General features: G+C 42.8%; 2 protein-coding genes across 3 annotated transcripts in view; both read right to left on the bottom strand.

Moving 5' to 3' along the window:
* NHS (NHS actin remodeling regulator) overlaps positions 1–20735 on the bottom strand; it is a 335827-nt gene that overhangs the window by 39865 nt on the left and 275227 nt on the right. For both annotated transcript variants that reach the window (XM_059158464.1, XM_059158465.1), the window contains exons 2-3: positions 15583–15735; positions 10998–11131 (exon numbers count right to left, since the gene is read on the bottom strand). In XM_059158464.1, the coding sequence (XP_059014447.1) occupies positions 10998–11131; positions 15583–15735 (287 nt within the window). The remainder of the gene's footprint in view (positions 1–10997; positions 11132–15582; positions 15736–20735) is intronic.
* On the bottom strand, positions 1826–4867 carry LOC131822070 (elongation factor 1-alpha 1-like). The gene has a single exon (XM_059158473.1). The coding sequence runs from the start codon at positions 4770–4772 to the stop codon at positions 4143–4145; it is 630 nt and encodes a 209-aa protein (XP_059014456.1). The 5' UTR covers positions 4773–4867; the 3' UTR covers positions 1826–4142.

Here is a 20735-nt window from a genome sequence, read left to right as displayed (position 1 = left end):
GAAATCAGCTGATTAGCCTTATAGGTTTTCTCTTGTAGTTAACATTTTTTTTTCTTTCCTGCTGCTTTTAAAATTCTCTCTTTAACTTTCACATTTTAGTTACTGCGTGCCATGGTATGGACCTCCTTGGGTTCATCATGTGTAAAATTCTGTGCTTCTTGGGAGTGGATATCTGTTTCCTTCCCTAGGTTAGGGAAGTTTTTAGTTATTATTTCTTCAAATAAGTTTTCTACACCTCTCTCTCTCCTTTTAAGACCCTATATCATGATGTTTGTTCACTTGATATTATCCAAGAGATTGCTTAATCTAGCCTCATTAAAAAAATTCTTTTCTTGGGGAGTATGGGTGGCTTCTTTGGTTAAGTGTCTGCCTACGGCTCAGGTCATGATCCCAGGGTCCTGGGACTGAACCCCATGTAAGGCTCCCCGCTCAGCAGGGAGCCTGCTTCTCCCTCTCCCTCTGTTCCTCCCCCCAGCTTATGCTCTCTCTGTCTCTCAGGTAAATAAATAAAATTTTTTTAAACAAATTCTTTTCTCTTTTTGCTGTTCAGTTTGTGCACTTTCCATTATGCTGTCTTCCAGACTGCTGGTACATTCTTCTGCATCCTGTAATCTACTACTGACACTCCCTCTGGTGTTTTTTTATTTCAGCTGTATTCTTCAACTCTGATTGGTTCTTTCTAGTATTTTCTATACCTTTATTGAAGGGCTTACCAAATTCTTCCACTTTTTTTCTGCAACCCACTATCTTTATTATCATTATTTTAAATTCTTTATTAGGCATATTGCTAAAAAAGGAGGGGGCGCCTGGGTGGCTTAGTTTTTAAGCATCTGCTTTTGGCTCAGGTCGTGACAGGGTCCTGGGATCTAGCCTGGCATTGGACTCCCTGCTTGGCAGGAAACCTGCTTCTCCCTCTCCCACTCCCCCTGCTTGTGTTCCCTCTCTTGCTCTGTCTTTCAAATAAATAAACAAAATCTTTATTTTAAAAAAGGTGTATTGCTTATCTCTGTTTCATTTATTTCTTTTTCTGAGGTTTTTATCTTTTTCTGTCTATTGGAGCATATTCCTCTCTCCTCCCATTTTGCTCAACTTTTGGTGTTTCTATGGATTAGGCAGAAAGGCCACTTCTCCTAAACATGAAGGAGTGGTCTTGTGTATGTTGTCCTCTCTGTAAATTGTGTGTGTGTGGTGACTTTTGCTGGCTGGCTGGAGCTGTGGCAGTATATGTTAGTTACTCTTTTTAAACTGTAGCTTTTTATAGAAAGAAGAAAAAATTTAAAAATTTTAAAAAGAAGGGGAAAAGAAAAAACAAAACCCAAAGAACAAAAATAAAACCAAACAAGACAAATTTTAAAAATAAAATATAAATAAAATTTTTTTCAATTAAAAACAAAAATATTTTTTGTGCCCCAGCACCACAGGATAGTTGTGGGCTGTTATGGGCTTGTGGACACTAGGCTAGCTGAGGTTGCAAGCTGTGAGCCAAACCCTGTTCTGGCTTGGGCTTTTAGGGTGGAGGGGGAGAGAGGATCCCAGCTGTTCCTCTGCCCTTTTAAACAATGGCTCTTTTTTTTTTTTTTTTCTGTGTCCCATTGTGACCAGGGTTGGTGTGGTCTTGCAGACCCTGGGCTTGCTGAGGTCAGAAGCTCCTGGTGATGACCAGACCTGTCAGTTATGGCATCCAGACCCACCACTTACAGCATCTAGATCCCGTTCCCATCTGGGCTTTTTTTTTTTTCCTCCCCATTATGGTTTTTTTTTTTTTTTTAATTCCACTTGCTTTATTCATAATTCTTTTTTTTTTTTTAAATAAACATATAATGTATTTTTATTCCCAGGCCATCTGGGCTTTTAAGGTGGAGGGGAAGAGTGTTCCTACAGTTTTTTGGCCCTTGTAAACTTGGCTTTTTTTTTTTTTTTTTCCTGTGCTTTAGTGCAACTGAGACTGGTGCAGGCTTGTGGACCCTTGGCTTGCTGAGGTTGCAAGCTCCCTGTGAGGGCCAGACCCACCTGTTACGGAGGCTGGACCCTGCTCCATTCTAGGCTTTTAAGGTGACATGGGAACATAAACTGTGTCTCTCTCACCTGGAGAACATTCCCACAGCTCCTTCACCACTCAGCAGAGTTCTAGGGTTGTGTCTTTTATATGCTACTTGTTCTTTAAAACTGTGGCTTTTATTTTTCTGTGCCCAAGGACAGAGGGATCTGTTCCCAGTTCCTCAGTACTCTCCCTCCCCACTCTGTTCACAGTGTGAGTGTAGGGGTTCCCTTTGGTTCTCTCTCGCTTGCTCGCTCGCTCACTCACTCTTCTCTCCATCTTTGGTTGCTCAGAAGCTGTTCGGTTAGTCGTCAGGTCTTCTTGAGGAGGAACTGTTCTATCAATAGGTGCAATTCGCTGTGTTCCATGGGGGAGGTCAGTTCAGGGCTTTCCGATATTGCCATCCTGTACTGGAACCTAGGGCTTTGCCTTTTTCAGTTAAGAATATGTCCTGGAATCACTCCTTATTAGTTCATAAAGATCTTCCTCATTTTTCTCACAGCTGCATAGTACTGTATTGTGTGGTTGTCCTGTAGTTTACTCTGTCAGTACAGGTACATGTGCCACAGAAGGGCTAATATCACTCATAGATAAATAATTCTTCAATATATCCATCTGTGTATAGCTTTTTGGTTATTTACGGTATCTTTGATTTTAAGCAATACTGCAATGATTAATCTTTTGGTAATACTGGAGGTGTATGTTTAGTGGGATTGCTAGGGTGAAAAGTAAGGGTATATGTCGTTTGGTTAGATATCGCCAAATTCCCCTCCAGATAGGCCGTACCAAGTTTGCTTCTCACCAACAGTGTTTGTGAGTTCCCCCCAGTTTCACCGGATTATATTGCCATATTGTTTAATTTTTGCCAGTGTAATTAGGTGATGAGTGATTTCTCAACATAAATGTTTGCATTTCTCTAATTATGAGTGAGTTTGCGCACTTTTTCTTAAGTGTAAGCAACATTTTTATGTGTTTTCTGGATTGTCTGTTTAAGGCTTCCCCCCCATTTTTCTACCATGTTTTTGTTCCTTTCTTTGTCCCTCAATTTTTTTTTCTCATTAAACTTTTGTTTTAATGGGTCTCAAAATTGTGTGACAGATTTTTGGTCAAGTTGTTTCCATTAAAAAGTACTGATTTTAAAAACTAATAACTTAAAACTGCCACACACACAAAAAAACAAATGGTCCACAAAACATTCTCCTTTCCTTCTGAAGGTTTTACGATGCATTGTTATCATTAACCAGTCTTTCACTATTAAACTTAAATGGCCAATTGACACAAACAGTTCTGAGACCATTCTTCCACCACTGATTAAGACTGGGGTGGCAGGTATTGTGGATAATATTCATTTAGCCTTCTGAGCTTTCTGGGCAGACTTGGTGACCTTGCCAGCTCCAGCTGCCTTCTTGTCCACTGCTTTGATGACACCCACAGCAACTGTCTGTCTCATGTCACGAACAGCGAAACGGCCCAGAGGAGGATAGTCAGAGAAGCTCTCAACACACATAGGCTTGCCAGGAACCATATCAACAATAGCCGCGTCACCAGATTTCAAGAACTTGGGACCATCTTCCAGCTTTTTTCCAGAACGACAATCTATCTTCTCCTTCAGCTCAGCAAACTTGCAAGCAAGGTGAGCTGTGTGACAATCCAGCACAGGTGCATATACAGCACTAATTTGGCCTGGATGGTTCAGGATAATCACCTGAGCTGTGAAGCCAGCTGCTTCCATTGGTGGGTCATTTTTGCTGTCACCAGCCACATTGCCACGACGAACATCTTTGACAGATACGTTCTTGACATTGAAGCCCACATTGTCCCCAGGAAGAGCCTCACTCAAAGCTTCATGGTGCATTTCAACAGACTTGACTTCAGTTGTAACATTGACTGGAGCAAAGGTGACCACCATGCCAGGCTGAAGAACACCAGTCTCCACTCGGCCCACAGGGACAGTACCAATACCACCAATTTTGTAGACGTCCTGGAGAGGCAGACGCAAGGGCTTGTCAGTTTGATGAGTTGGTGGCAGAATGCAATCCAGAGCTTCAAGCAGTGTGGTTCCACTGGCATTCCCATCTTTACGGGTGACTTTCCATCCCTTGTACTAAGGCATATTAGCACTTGGCTCCAGCATGTTGTCACCATTCCAACCAGAAATTGGCACAAATGCTACTGTGTCGGGGTTGTAGCCAATTTTCTTAATGTAGGTGCTGACTTCCTTAACACTTTCCTCGTATCTCTTCTGGCTGTAGGGTGGCTCAGTGGAATCCATTTTCTTAACACCAACAGTTAGTTGTTTTACACCCAGTGTGTAAGCCAGAAGGGCATGCTCACGGGTCTGCCCGTTCTTGGAGATATCTGCTTCAAATTCACCAACACCAGCAGCAACAATCAGGACAGCACAGTCAGCCTGGGATGTACCTGTAATCATGTTTTTGATAAAGTCTCTGTGTCCTGGAGCATCAATGATGGTCACGTAATACTTGCTGGTCTTGAATTTCCACAGGGAGATATCAATGGTGATATCACGTTCACGTTCAGCTTTCAGTTTATCCAAGACCCAGGCATACTTGAAGGAGCCTTTTCCCATCTCAGCAGCCTCCTTCTCGCATTTTTCAATAGTTCTTTTGTCGATCCCACCACATTTGTAGATCAGATGACCAGTAGTGGTAGACTTGCCCGAATCTACATGTCCGATGACAACAATGTTGATATGAGTCTTTTCCTTCCCCATTCTGGTTTAGGATGAGCGGTGGTTTTCACGACACCTGTGTTCTGGCGGCAAACCCGTTGCGAAAAAGGAGTCCCTCAATTTTTAAAAAAAGATTTTATTTATTTATCTGAGAGAGTGAGAGAGGAAACACAAGCAGGGGGAGTGGGAGAGAGAGAAGCAGGCTTCCTGCAGAGCAGAGAGCCCGATGTGAGGCTCAATGTGGGGCTCAATGCTGGGCTTAATGCAGGGCTTGATCCCAGGACTGCAGGATCATGACCTGAGCCAAAAGCAGACACTAACAACTGAGCCACCAGGCACCCCTCTTAGTCCCTCAATTTTAAAGAGGTATTTATCTACTTAGTGATATTAGTCCTTCGTGGTATATATTGCACATATTTTCTCCCAATTTTGGCTTATGTTTTGACTTTATGGTGTTTGAGCACACAAAAATATTTACTATTCATATTTATCAATCTTTTCTTTTACTTCCTCTGTATTTTGAGTCAGAGTTAAAGACTGAGGTTAAAGAATAATTCACCCTTATTTTCCTCTAGTACTTGTGGTGGTTTCAGTTTTTATGTTTAGGTCCCTGATCCATTAGGAGCTTAATCTTGTGTTTGGTGTGAAGTATGGATCTAATTACATGATTCTCAACTAGGGGCAATTCTGTCTCCCTAGGGAACATTGGCAGTGTCTAGAGACATTCTGGATTGTCAAAACTAGGGGGAAGAGTGCTCCTGGCATCTCTTGGGTAGGGGCCTAGAGTGCTGCTAAACATAGCACACCGCACAGGACAGCCCCCACAGCAACGCCTTATTGGACTCAAAATGTCAATAATGCCAAGGTTGAGAAACGCTAATGAAATTTTGTCTTTTTACCAACTGGCTACCTAGTTGTTCCAGCATCATTAAAAAAAAAAAAAAACATCTTTTGCCTCAGTGTTTTGGGATACTGCCTTTATCATAGACTATGTGTTCATATATATTTGGGTTGATTTCTGGACTTTGTATTTTTTTTCTACTGGCATATTTTTCTATTCATATATTAGTGACACACTATTATAATTATAAAGGCTTTAAGGATATTTTAATGCCAGGTAGAGCTACTTACCCCTTATTGGTTTCCTTTGTCAGTGTTTTCCTGGATATTCTTGTATGTTTTTCCATAAGAACTTTATTATCAATGGGTCTAACTCCATTTAAAAGAAAGCTTATTGGTATTTTGAGATTGTGTTAAATTTATAAATCAACTTAGAACTTACCTACTTATAATGCTGAATCATTCTTTCCAAGAATAGGGGACATCCTTCCATTTGAGAAAATCTAATTTTGTATTTTAAAAGAATGCTGCCGTTGCTCTCATACAGGTTTTGCACATTCTGGTAAATTAATTCCTAAGTATTTAATCTTCTTTGTTATTGCTGTAAATGGAGTTTCATCTACTAGTTGGTCTTTTAATTGGCTATCATTTGTGTAAATGAAGGCTATTGATTTTTGTGTGTGTGTATCCTGCTACCTTACTGTGTGTTTGAATTACTTTTATCATTGATCCTCTACCAGGAAGATTCTATAGTATCATATCATCTGCAACTAGATATACCTTTACTTCTTCCTTATCAAATCTTATGCCTATAACTGATTTATTTTGTCCAGTTGCATTGATTAATCTCCCTAGTATAATATTAATTAGTAGCAGAGATAGATAGCATCTCTGCCTTGTTTCTGATTTTACTGGAAATGCCTCTAGTGCTTCCCCATTAAGAGACTGGCTTTAGGACTAAGATATGTATATTTTATCATGTTAATGAAGTACCACTCAATTCCTATTTTCTCAAGTCTTTTTATAAAGAATATGTGTTGAATTTTATTTAAGGCCTCTCTGGCATCCATGGACATAATCATATGTTTTTTTTTCCCTTTAGATAGTATATGATTAGTATATGAAACCATATATATATATATGTATATATATATATATACACACACACACACACACACACACTAATACTAATCTACTAATACATACATATTCTAATATATATATTAGTATATGATACTAATATATTTCTTAATATTGAACCAACCTTCTATTTATAGAATAAATCCCATTTAGTCATGGTATATGAATTTCTTAATGTGGTATTCTATTTGCTAACATTTATTATTTCTGCATTAATAACCAGAGTGATATTGGTCTATATTTCCCTCCCCCACTTCCATGCTTTATCAGGTTCAGGTGTCAAACTTTCATAACATGTTCATAAAAGAAATAGGGAAGTTCTATTTTATTTTCAATGCTCTGAAATAATTTATAGAGCACTGGTATTATCTGGACTTGGAAGGTTTAGAATTCCTCTGGAAAACCATCTAGGCCTGGGATCATCTCCTTTCCCACCCTTGAAGGATGAGGATTCCTAAGATGGGCTTTACAATTGTGAGAGAGACCTTGAATTTTCAGCTGACAGTGGGTTTTAAGCTAAGTTGGCTGGTCAGTTTCCCTTGTGTTCCTCTCGGAACTTCTGATTTAAATTACATGTCAAGAAACCAAGCAACCCCTCTTTCCACTTGCAAAATCTATGAGGCTACTTTGGAGCCATCATCAGGTAGAAACAGAGGACCTCTTGATAATGTAAAATATCCCAGTGCACCCTTTGGATTTCACTGCAGTGCCCTGGAGGACCCCATCACACAGTTTGGGAAGCACAGGTACAGAGCCTTCCGGCCTTTTTTCCTATGCATGTATGTATGTATACTCACGTATGCACTCATAGACACCATACACAATTTTTACACTACTTAAAACTCCCTGATGATAAAATATATATTTTCCATGTCATTGAATATTCTTTAGTGACACTTTTCGATACCATAGTCTATCCTATGAATATATCAGAATTCACTAAGTACCTACTGTTGGATATTTAAGATATTTGTAACTATTTTTCCTATTCCAAACAGTGCTTTGATGAACATCCTAGTGAAAATATCTTTGCATTAGGATAAATTCCTAGATATAGAATTGCTGGATCAAAGGGTAGGAATATCTTATAGGGGGGTTTTTTGGGTAAAGATTTTATTTTCTTAAGTAATCTCTACATCCAGCGTGAGGCTCAAACCCACAACCCCGAGATTGAGAGACACACGCTCCACTGACTGAGCCAGCCAGGTACCCCATCTTGTAAGGGCTTTTTTGCCCCTTTTATTTATTTTTTATTGAAGTATAATTGAGAAATAGTGTTACATTCAGTGATATGACCAACCTTTGCTATATTATGCAGTGCTCTCCACAAGCGTAGCTCCCATCTGCCACCGTACAGTGCTATCACGGTATCACTGACTATAGTCCCTACGCTGTACCTTTCATCTCCGTGACTTACTCATTCCATGACTGGAGCCTGTACTTCCCAATGCCCTTCACCCCTTTTGCCCATCTCCTCTTCCCCTCCCCTCTGGCAACCATCAGTTTGTCCTCTGTATTTATGGGTCTTTCTGCTTTTGTTTGCTCATTTGTTTTGGTTTTTAGATTCCACATACAAGTGAAATCATATGGTATTTGTCTGACTTATTTCACTTAGCATAATTTAACATCTTATAGTTTGATAAATATTGGGAAATTGCCCTCTAGAAGAAGTCACAACTTATATTTCCTCTAGTCTTATTAGTGAATATATGCTACAGGCTTTTCATTTGATGGTAAGGGTTTGATTTTAAGTGTTTATGAATATAGATTCAGATATTTGTATGTTTTAGGCACTACACTAGGGACTTTTTCATATATACATGATTTAATTGTATTTATATAACACTTAAATCTTCTTAACAACCTTGTAAAATTGAAGTTATCTCCCCATTTCACAGAAACTGGGACTCAAAGATAAAACTTTTTCAAAATCATGCAACCGAAGAAATTGTAGAGCTGGGATTGAAACCTAGTTAGACCCATCATCTTATTACAATATCAATGATACACCATGAACTTGATTGGCTATTAACAATGATGATGATGTCTAATACGTATCGAGTGCTTATTATGCATTAGGTACTATCTACATGTATTAACAATGTAATAACACATTCAGTCTTTGTTTCAAACTTATGAGGTACTATCACTATTATCCCGGAGACACTAAAATGATTAACTTGTTCAGGGTCACACAGCTAATAAATGGTAGAGCTGATATTCAAATCCAGGCAGTTTGACTTCACAGTCTATACCCTTAATGACCAAACTACAGTATAACAGTTTGCAGAGTTGTATCAGCATCTCACTATAAATGCTTTTTTCCCTGTTGCTCTCTAAGAAAATGTCCAACAATGTGGTTGCCAATTTCCTGTCCCTGCCCCTGCAGCCTCTTCTCTGGTAGCAGTCTACGGCTCCTGTAAGCTCAGCGCACAGAACTGTGTTCTGTTCTGAATCACCTTCAGGTCTGAGGGATAGAACTTGAATGGAAGATCTTCCAGTGAACTTGGTGAACCAAATTCAATCAAATAAATGAAACAGTATTCCTAAGTAATTGGGGCAATTTTAATTATTATCATTTGAGATGGGTACACTTTCTGGTTTACGTCAGTTTGCTCTAGACTCCTCCTCTTATTGAAGCTTGCTCGGTAAATGAAGCACCCTCATTGTTATTCATTATTTTTGGCTTTTTCCTATAGTCTTAACTTTGGTATTTAGACATTATTAAAAATTATGCAGATTATGACAAATGGTGATATTTTTATGTCATTTCTGTAAATGCTCAACATTATTCTCTCCCATCCGCCCCCCTGAAAAAAAACAACTTAATGAGCCACAAAACATGTTATAATGAATGGAAAAATATTTTTAGCATTTTTATGCAGAAATGCCTCATTAAAAGCAAATGCTTTTGCAAGCACATTTGAGCTTAATAAAACTTTTGTCGAGCAGGGGCTTTTATGACAAATCACTAGCATGTGTAACTGCTCTATATAAAGACCTAGAAAGCCCTCAGAGTCTCTCACCTTCCTTTCTCATCCCTGGGCTGCACTGCAGCAGCGTAGTTGAGTGTGACACGGCTCTGAGGAGCCTCGGTGAGCCTGAAGGACATGGAGCCCACAGTGCAGCCACAGGTAGGAAAAATATCTATGTCTTGGTCAACATCACTTACTGTTGTATCTGGGTATGTTAAAGCATGCAGATTCATTTAGATGAAGTCTGTTCTCGGCTGGATGTTTGGCATCCTGCAGTCCAAATATTTTGCATCTGTTTTGTGTATCGTAAAAGCCAGAAGGGCGCAGGATTTATTACCATACAGAGAAGCTTAATATCAAGTAAAAACCTCAACTTGGACCCACACTTGTAACTTCTTAAGACTTTGGGCCTCAAACTGTACTGACAAGGGAGCAGGGGTCCAGCCATGTGGGCTGATTTGGTCATAGAAATCATAGCCTCTCACTTAAATGCTGCCCTCCTCCTGGGCACACAGCGCTCACCTCTCCCCGCCGAGGCCGTAGAAAGTGCACTCGTGGTGGTGATGTTTGTAGGTGCTCCAACCTGGGCTCAGCTTCATCTGTCATTGATACTTGGGGGCTTGGGCTGAGTTACAACCACATCCACCCAGGCAAAGCTGCCATCACCAGCAGTGATGAGGACCCTCGGGTAACTGGTGACCCGGCAGGCCTAGCCTCCCTTATAGAATGGGGAAGCATGAAAGCATGACATGGCTCATCTTCACGCGGTGATTTTTCACATTTTTTTCGCAGCCCACCCCACCGAGTCATCTGCACTAGCACCTTCCCAGTAAGAGTGAGCATTTACTGAGGTCTTACTCCATGCCAGGCACCATGCTACCTTCTTTCCAGGCCTTATCTCGGTTAGTCCTCAAACTTTATGAGTGAGGTGCTACTCATATCCCCAAATTACAGATGAGGGGCTGAGGACACCGAAGCCACCTGCTCTAAATCTTTCTGCTTCTATACAGAAAAACTCCTATTTCAGGCAAAAATTTCCCCCTGATTTCAGAGTCCTCAATTATTATGGCTTTACTACATTGTGCAACCAGTTAAGTAAAAAAAAAAAAAAATACTTATGTACTCCTACTCTATTCTCCAAAAGACACATGAATGAAAGGGGGAAAAAAGTCCAGTCACTCTCAAATGCCCATGACTTGGCTCTCTTAGGTGGCCCAGGCTCTTCCACTAGGAGGAAGGAAATGGACTCCCAAGACCCATTCATGGTTTCTGATGAGCAAGGCCAGGGCTGCCGGCTGGCCACCAAGCTCACCGTTAAGAAGTGCCGGTCCTTAACTTCGCGCCTCCTCTGGCTGTGAGCTGGGGGGTGGGCTGGCAGTGGAGGGGCCGCTATGGAAAGAGGGGCAGCGGCTCTCTGCTCCCGGCGATCACTCCGGCTCCGGTGCTCTGGGGGCAGAAAAAGCAATAATACGGACACATCCTTGGCATCTTCCATTTCTCCTTCCCCCTTGGGAGGGTGAGCAAACAGCTAGAAAAAAGTGAGTTTCTCCTAATCTAGCTCATCCTTATACCAAATAAGATTTTCAGAATGGTTCCAAGCTAAACTTTCATTTCACAATAATATGAAAAGGGGCCCTTACATTTTAGTGGGTCCATCTCATAATCTTTGTACGAGATGGCTCAATCTTGAGTTTGGAAAAAGCAGTGTATTTTCAACATGCTTCATTTCAAAACATGAGCAAAAAAAAAAAAAAAAAAGAAAAAAAAAAGAAATTCTAGAACAATAGCTGACGTTGATGCTGGAGAGGATGGTAGGCACAGCCATGCCAGAGTCTCCTGGGGAGTGGCAGGCACGGATGCTCCCAGCCATTCAGTGGGTGAGGGAGTTGGCTCGCCCTGACTCAGGGCTGCTGACTGCTACGTGGTCAGGAATTTTGCAGGCCAGTTTTTAAACTATTGGTAGCTTGAAGTAGGCCATGGTGGAGGTATTTACATCATAGAAATTAGTGAGTGTTACACATTAGGGCTTTTATCTATCTTTCCACCAGCTATCTAGTTCTTTATCTACATTTTCTTTTCTAGAGAGCCTGTGACCAGCACACCATTGCAGCCTTCTAAGCTCTGGCATGCCTAACACTCAGAGGGCTTTGAAATCCTAGGCTCCTAGAGAAAGTAAAGGAATCCCAATGATGACAGTTGTCTGATTTAGAAATAAAGCTACCTCTGAGGAAAGCCAAGACATTTCTGTTCGTGGGATGAAGTGGTCCTGACTTCATAACAAGAATCACTGAGAGCCCAAGAGTAGTTTAGCTTTCTGGGTGTCTCAGTGAGCTACAGAGCACACCCTGCCCCATACACTGGCCACACTGAAGGCCACCAAGCCTGCAGACCCAGCCCACATGCATGCCTGGGGCCTCCTCGTCTAACCAAGACACGAAGTCACTGAAGAGGTAGTCTGTGCCAAACTGCTGCCCAGCCAGTGGTTATCAGAAAGCCTTTGGAGATAAATGTCTTCTTTGTTGAAGTGTCTACCTCTATTGCCATCCTCTTTGCTCTCTGCAAGCCAACAATAGGCTTTTCTAAATGGACAGCACAAGGAAAAAGTTACATTTTAAAATACATAGTGAGGAGTAGAATACAGGTGTCACTGGTTAAGAAGAGGTCAGAGGAAGGGAGTCAGGAGGGAGATATCAACTCAATTTCCCATTTACTGGTTGCCTTCCTACACGTTCTGAAATCTCTTTCATTTGCCCCAGGCTGGGAGGAGACAGGCTAGATTAGTGGCTCCCTACTAATATTTTTTCTGGTGCTATGGTTGGGAGAACATTCATCTGTTAGAGTCTGGAACTGCAGTAGACCCTTGGTCCATATTCCTTTAGACCAGTAGAACATAGACCTCAGCCCTGAAACTTGAAAGACAATATAAAATATAAATGTCTCTTTACAGCCACTTGGTAATCTCTCTCCCTGTCTTACAAACATAAATGATGGCCTCACTTAAAGCCATCATTGGCTCTGAGTATAAAGAATTGCTAAGAAAAAGGGGGGAAGGGGGAATCCAATTCTAAGTACTCCAAAAGCCAGTGAGGTGTGACTTGCTCCGGGAAGCCTTCTCTGAAGCACCCTGGCACAACTGGTGCCTCCTCTGAGCAGCCATGGCGCTGCGCCGACGTCCCCTGCTTACCTGTCCGGCTCTGTCACCAGACAGGCATTCCCTCTGAACAGGGACCAAGCGGTAGTTACTGCTCGCCGCGTCCTAGGTGTGGCGCAGCACTTGGCCTCAGTAGGCTATGTTGAGGGGTGTGCTATGGAGCAGATCTTGAAAGCAGCCAATTTCTAGGCTCTGATCCCAGGCCCCTGCTCTCTCCTTTTAGCCTCAGCTCCAAAAGGAGCACAGTACTGCTGCCACCACAGCTTTACTCGTCTGGGCTTCGTTATCCCTAGTCCTCTTGGAAGCCAGGATCTTCCACCTGTCCAGAGAGCCTCTGGGGAAGCTCACTGCTCTGTTTGCCGAGCAGGGCTGTCGCCTGGTCGGTGTTAGCCACGGCCACCAGATGGCAGGAGTGGTATTCTGATGGATGCCCTGCTAAGCTGCTGTTTCTTGGACAAGGTTAAAAAAAAAAAAGTCACTTTCTAATTTTGATTCCACACTGCATGTTTTTAGTTCTATGATGCCTATAATTCCTGTTTATGGCTCTCTGCAGTGCTATTAAAACTACTACACCCAAGATTTGCTGTTGAGAGAACCTCAAAGAAAGCCAGTCTGTGGAGGACAAGATGCAGCTCCACAATCTTCCTTCCAAACCCCCAGGAGGCCTTATATCCCTCTCTCAGCCCCCAGGAGGAAGTTCTGAGAAAATTGATATTGGCACTTGCTGTTCCTCAGTTCTGTCATTAAGTCCAAACCCGACAACATGGTGAAATGTGATAGCTTACCAAGCAGCTTAATGTTATCTGGTCGAATCTGGAAAAATCTAATCAGGGATGACTTATGAATAATAATAAAGGGATAAAAATAATTATGTCTAAAGGGCTAACGTAACTCAAGCTCTCTGATGATGGGATCAGAGAAAGTATTTAGTGAGAATGATCAGATTCCTCTGTCATCATTCTCTGCCCTCAATGCTCAACCAGTTTTCTATAGAATTTGATTTACTTACGCATACATTCATTGAGGACCTACTCTATGTCAAGTTCATGCTAAGTGATTTGAATAAAAAAATTAATAAGATGCTGTCCGTGCTCTTGAGTTGCTCATGGATTAATGGTGGAAGACAGGCCTATAAGGGGTTAGTGATGATATAAGTGTATAAATGACATGATTGGGAGGATGCAAAGGGTATTATTATGGGAAGGGTGCCTAACTGTGGCTGCAAGGGAACGGTGAGTATGTTAAGGAAGATTTCCAGAAGGTGCTTACAGTAAAAATTTGGTAAAGAAGGACTTTTTAGCCAACTACAAAATTGAAGTGACTCAATTTAAAAAATCAAAGTGATTAGTAAGAGTGCCAGAAATACTTCTAGAGGATACTGGTCATCACTCTTTTTTGTAAGTGTCACAGTATCGGCTACCAATAACCAAGGGGAATTTTTACAAACAGTTGAGTTAGGGATATTAGTCGGTTAATTCTTTCATTAAAGGGGGAGAAGACCAGGGCTATGGGGAAAGGGAGAAGTCATAAACATGTGGAAGAACATAAACTGAAAACAAAGTGTCATTTCTCCATCCTCATGGTGACATTAAAGTGTTTAATTTGAATTGTAATACTTTTGGAAAATACCATTCCTTACAGGAGCACAGGGAATTTGGAACAAAGGCACTGAAGGTGCAGACATCACCATCTGTCTCCATGGCAAAAATCTAAAGGCCAGAAAAGCTGGCATGCCAAATTCTGATACCCAATTTAGGGGGAGGTCTCTAAAAGGATAATGCCGGTTTTTAATCTCCTTGTCCCAACTACAATGGTTTTAAGCCACCAGGAAGTAAGAGAAGGCTGTTACCTTCTACCTTGCCTGCTTTGTGCCCATCTCTGGCTTTTTCAGGACTGAGAGAGAAAGAGAAATAGAAATATTTATTTTCCCAGGACACTGTGTATAGTGAGGAGGAAAAGAGCTCTGGCTGGGGGTCTGGAGGCCTGGATCAGGGTCTTGGCATTCTACGTAATGGGCTGTATGTGACTCTGAGCAAGTTTGCTGACCTCACTAGGCCTCCACATGCTCTGCTGGAGAATAGACCACGTCACTGGTTCTCAACAGGAGCACACCTCCTGAGGGAGGGTCTGGCTGTTAGATGACTAGGCGGGAGCCAAGGATGACAGCTGTCCTACAAGGCACAGGAGGGTCCTGAACGAACAGTGCCCTAGGTCCCACCTGTGTTGTGGGGGGGCATAGAACCTACTTCTGAATCAAACCTAATTCTCTTTTAACTATAACCCAAAGGCGTGGGCTTTTTTTTTTTTTTTTTTTTTTTTTTTTTTTGCTGCTCATGTTTAATGTATGCACAATGCACCAGTTTTTATGGTTGTGTCCTCCTGGCCCCGAACTCCTTCATTTCCCTCTACTTTTTGTTCAGAATGGCTTCTGATTATCTTTACTTAATCCAAACCTATTTGATAGGCACAAACATATGACTGCTTTATGATGTCTTCAAGTGTCGTCGTGCCCAGGCATTTATATATTGCAAATATAAATAATTTTCCTTTTAAATCCTATTACATATTCAGACCATAGTGCTATTTCTAATTACATGTATAAGCAGGTTGTATTACCCAAGAATTTGTTTTCAGTGTAGAAAAGGGAGCATTTCAAAGTCATTATAGTAAGGTGAAGTGTTAGAACTGATGGGACAAGCTCTGAGTTCTCTCTCTGAAAAGCCCCCCAAAGCCCAGGACCAGTTACCTCTGCGCAGGGCTTGTAGGCTCTGCCGGGCATGGCGGTGCAGCTCCTCCACGCAGGGTGGCCTTGTGGCCGGGAGGAAGATGTTTCTCTGCTGGTGCCATGGCGCACGGTAGTACACGCTCAGTTTACTCTCAATGTCCAGGTTGGAGACGGCTGCAAGACAGAGAGAGAAAGGGGGCGTTATACATCACAACTTTAAATTATGCCTCTGGCAGAGCCTGGGTGGGGGTCGGGGTGGGGTCTGGGTGAAGTAGAAGTTCAGAGAGCTGCGTTCATATTAGGAATGCACTCAAGGCTGGAGAAAGGTCTGTGGCTTCCAGTATAGAAATAGACCACCTTCGCCCCCAGGCTAAGGGATGGGAGACCCCAGGACACCCACCATCTGCCTGGGACCAGCTAACTTTCTCTCCACACCTCTTTGCACTCTCTGGCACAGATGCTCATCAACCTGGACGGACTCTTGGCCATCCATGCTTGGGAGTGGGATGCGGCGGGTGGGGGTGGGGGCCCTGCCTTCCAAGAATACAGAGAAAAGCCTCAGGAATGAGTAAAAAAGGTCACCCTAGCTCCAGTCTTCTGGCCGCAAGGCCTCAGACTTCTAGTTGTGCACGCGTGCTCCTGCATCCCAGCTGAACTTTACTTTTCCCTTGCTCTGCTTCCTGTCTCCTGTGACCCCGGGCCCCCAACCCTTGCTGTTTTGCTTTATCTTGCTCTCCACCTGCCAGCTCCATGGCCTGCCATCTTTCAAAGCACTGCCCAGCTTCCTTAGTTTCATCTAGGGGCAAGGACAAGCACTGAAGAACCCGTTCCCGGGGTACTGGGGTTCGGTGAGGAAACCACAGACAGTGCAGGTAAGGAGAGGGGTGCCGTCCCTGCAACTCATCCAAGAGATCAGGGAAAAAAGCCTCTTTCCCCCAGACACACCCCAGGTCTTCATGTACACACTGAGCCTGGGATGGAGATCACCTACGAGTGATCCCCAAATAAACTTAAGACAAATTCTCATGGGAGAAGCTGGTCCTAAGCAGGAGGATTCTGGTCAGGAAAATGCTGCACAGAGGAACTCCTGAGCACCTGGGCAGCTTGCCAGCCTCAGGAATAGTGAGAACTGGCCCAGAGGGCCTCACCTGCCATGCCAGACCTGCTATCCCAACCAGACCCCCTATTCCTGCCCGTCTCATTGTTTCCCTCTTCTCCTTCCCCTCTTTGCCCCAGTGTATGATTTGGGCATGTTCTGCCCAACTGTTTATTCCTGTGCCCCAGACTTTTTTTTTTTTTTTTTTTTTTTTTTTTTTTTTTTTTTTTTGGTTCTCCTTCGATCCTTTTGTTTTTGAAGTCTGGTTTACCATTTCACTTTGTCTGGGAAGGCTTACACAGAACAAGATACTCTACAGATAAAGCAGAAAGACAAATGGAAAAAGGAGGTAGGGCACTTTTGTAGAAAGGAAATAGAAGAAAACTGGGGAAAACACAACGTTTTGATAATTAATCCCCACCACCACCCAGTACTCCATTTATGGGAATTAGTTTTGGTTTTTTCTTTTTCTTTTTTTAATTTTATTTTTTGAGAGACAGCCTGTGCCCTAATGGAGGGGAGGCAGAGGGGCAGAGAGGAAAAGAGTATCTCAAGCAGGTTCCACACTCAGTGCAGAGCCCGACACAGGGCTTAACCCACAACTCTGAGATCATGACCTGAGCCAAAATCAAGAGTTGGCCACTTTAACTGACTAAACCACCTAAGCGCCCCTTGGTTTTGTTTTCTAATGCAGTCTTCAGTAGTCTTTTTTTTTTCTAGAATAATGCATCATAATCACAAGAACCATCAATAGAAACAGACATATTTCCAAAGATGCTAAAGAAACATCACATGGACAGGGTCAAAGGAACAATGCTGTGCCCGCCAAACAGTGCCATGCAACAGAAATTTCTGTGACGATGAAACGCTCTATTAGCTATGCCATCCAATGTGGTAGCCATTTGTATGAGAACCAGCCACACTGGCTATTAAACACTTTTTAATTTTTAAAAAAATGTAAATTGCTTAAATAGCGATAGGTAGCTATTCTGGACAGCCATGATCATGAACACTCATCACATTCTCTCACCTCCAGCTACAGAGCATATTACTCTCTTTGACCTAGATTTTTTTCTTCCTTGGTGTTCAGTCTCTAAGAAGAATTCAGGCCCAAGGGTTAGAGACCCCAGAATTATCTTCCCAGGTAACCCAGGGGAGAGTATTTTTAGGGCAGAGTTCTATGGGGCCAAGCATAAAGACAGCAACTTTTCTTTTTCTTTTTTTTTTTTAAAGATTTTATTTATTAATTTGATAGAGAGAAATTACAAGTAAATGGAGAGGCAGGCAGAGAGAGAGAGAGAGGGAAGCAGGCTCCCTGCTGAGCAGAGAGCCCGACGCGGGACTCGATCCCAGGACCCTGAGATCATGACCTGAGCCGAAGGCAGCGGCTTAACCCACTGAGCCACCCAGGCTCCCCAGCAACTTTTCTTTATTGAGTTACTCTATAACCTCAACCCTTTCCTTGGAAACCGTAAGTGCTTGGTGAACAAGTCAGGGGTCACTGAGTTTGGGGGGACAAGAATACCTAGGAGGATCATGGGAGGCCTTGGGGTGGAAAGGTCAGGCCGTATCTAGATCAGAGCCTCCCTTCTCTCCTGGGTTAAGTAGTGGGGCATGCGAAGACCGAGGCTTTATTTAGCCACCCTCGGAGGATCGCTCTGGTTCAGTGACCAAAACTGACTAAAAGGTCAGCCCCTGCCTGGTGGCAAAGGTCAGCTGCCATCTAACAGGGCAAAGGTCATTATCAAACTTAGCAGAGGTTGGTGAGAATTCATGGGCTGGTGACAGCTGGGAGAAGGTCCTGAACAGAGAGCTTGCCAGGGAAAAGAAGAGGCCAAGATGTTTAGGGGGCAGTCTGGGAGTAGAGGGGCTCCTGAACACCTCTTCTCCCAGGCCATGCCTTCAGGAGGGTGGCAGCTAGGATTCAGGGCTGAGCCCAGGTGAATGGAAATGGACCAGAAGGCTTTGATAGCTCCTCAGCAAACAGGTCAAGTGGCCGTGGCTCCTTAATCTGAGTAAAGGGAATTGCTGAGCTCGTGCTATTTATCTCAGTGTTCTTCTGAAGAAAAGACTGATCAGAAGGGCTTGTCAAAGACAGATTACTGGGCTCCAGCTTACTAGGCCTCTACAGGCTTCCTACAGAGACCTAGTCATCTGTATATTTGAAAAGTGCCCTCAGATTATTTTTTATCATGAGGTGTATGTGAGAAACACAACATGTTATCTGCTGATGCCTTGGGATCTTATGTGAATGAAGGGAGATGGGCAACCTAGTGGGCCAGAAGAGACTGCTGACAACAGAAATCTCTATCCACACCTGGAGTATTTTCCAAATAGCTCTTATGTCCTAGGCACAGTGCTGGGTGTGGAATATAGCACAGAACAAAACACAAGAACCTCTGCCCTCCTGGAGTCTATGTTCTCTGGTCCTGTGCGAAACTTGTTTATATGTGATGGTGCCTGGAAGCAGAAGGTTGGGAGAAGAGCCCTCTGGCTGAGTCCTCCGTTCTGCTATTACACCATTCCCGAGGGTAGTCCAACACCTCGACTTCTGAAGGCCCTAACAGTAAAAAGACCATAGCCTCCACTCCTCCATCTCTGCCTTTCTGCAGTAGGTAATCTCAAATGAAGCCATGAATTAGCAATCATAACATAAATGTAAAGAAGTTCTGTAAAATTATCTTTCCTCACTATTAAACATTAAATATAAAGTTACTTGAAAAAAAAAAAAAAAGCATTTTTTTGGCACCACTGCTTTGCTGATGCCCAAAACATTCTTACTGTTCCCTACTGCGCAAGCCAATGCTGAGTTTCTGGGCTGCAGAACTCTGCCTGCTGCTCAGGCCTGTGGATTTACAGATGCAAAGACTAACACAGGCAGCCAAGTCACGGTTGCTGGGAAGAACCAGCTCTCTCAGTGACAGCCTTCAGGGCTAGGAATCCACACCTCTCCCCATCTAGTCTTTTTCTTTATCTGCTGAGAAGCTATAATGAATTTCTGCCATGCATTAGCAGGTGAACATTTCACTCATCAGTTGCCACAATTGTGTTTATCTCTTAGACGAGGAAGGGAAGGAAGACTCTTTAATCCCTTTGCTTTCAGTTTTGTCCTTTGGTTACAGAGCATTAACTAGTATTATGTGACCACTGGAGGCAGACACATAGGCACTAATGGAGCTCTTCCAGGGAAAACTCCCATTTTCCCTCTTAAAAAAATTTTCTTTCTTTCTCTGAGTAACAGTTCAATGAAAGTTGAATACACTCATTCACTCATTCATAAGCTCATTGCACCACTGCCACTTATTGCAAAGCTCTCCCACATCTTCAGGTTCACCCTGCCCCCTTTTCTTTCCCGTTTAACAATTACACCATGGCTCAGCCTTGAAAGCTAGTGGCCTTAGTATTCACAGAAATGTTTGTTCTCATAAAAATGATACAGAAAGCAGCAAGAAGGTTTCTCCTCTGCTTATTAGGATACATGCAGCCTCCTGGCCCATGCTAGACAGAATTCTAGAATAGCCCCCAAGATTCCTGTCCTCTCTTGTATGTACCCTGTGTAGTCCCCACCACCTTGAGTGTAGGTGAAACTTGTGAATTCTGTTACATTATATGGCAGTGGGGAGTTTAAGATCCCTACTTAGTTGACTTTTCAGTTCATCAAAAGGGAGATGATTTTCCTGAGCAAATCTGGCCTAATCAGCTAAGCATTAAAAAAAAAAGAAAAAAGACCAGAAGCAGCAGAGACATTCTCCTGTTGCCCTTGAAGAAACAAACTGCCACACTGGAGAGATGGCTATGTGGCAGGTATGGGCGGACAGCCTCTAGGAGCTCAGCCCCAATCCAAACTTTGATTGCAGCCCACAGAGACCCTGGGCAGAGGACCCAGTGAACCTGTGTCGAGACCTCAGATCCACAAGATAGTTGGAATACACTGTTACACAATCACAGAAAATGAATACCTATTTTCCACAGCAGAAAAAAGGTTTTGTGGAGGTATGATTTCTCCTGTCCAACTATAGGCTCTCGTAGAGAGCTCCGGCTACAGGCCAAGCTGTATGTACATCAGGTGTATTACATT

Source organism: Mustela lutreola, chromosome X (assembly GCF_030435805.1).
Source record: "Mustela lutreola isolate mMusLut2 chromosome X, mMusLut2.pri, whole genome shotgun sequence".
NCBI classification, from domain to species: Eukaryota; Metazoa; Chordata; class Mammalia; order Carnivora; family Mustelidae; genus Mustela; species Mustela lutreola.
The sequence above is the reverse complement of the archived record's forward strand: the minus strand, read 5'-3'. Positions and strand labels throughout refer to the sequence as shown.

Bases quoted from the DNA above. Each gene is read 5' to 3' on its own strand.
- LOC131822070 (XM_059158473.1), bottom strand. From the start codon at position 4,772: ATGGGGAAGGAAAAGACTCATATCAACATTGTTGTCATCGGACATGTA.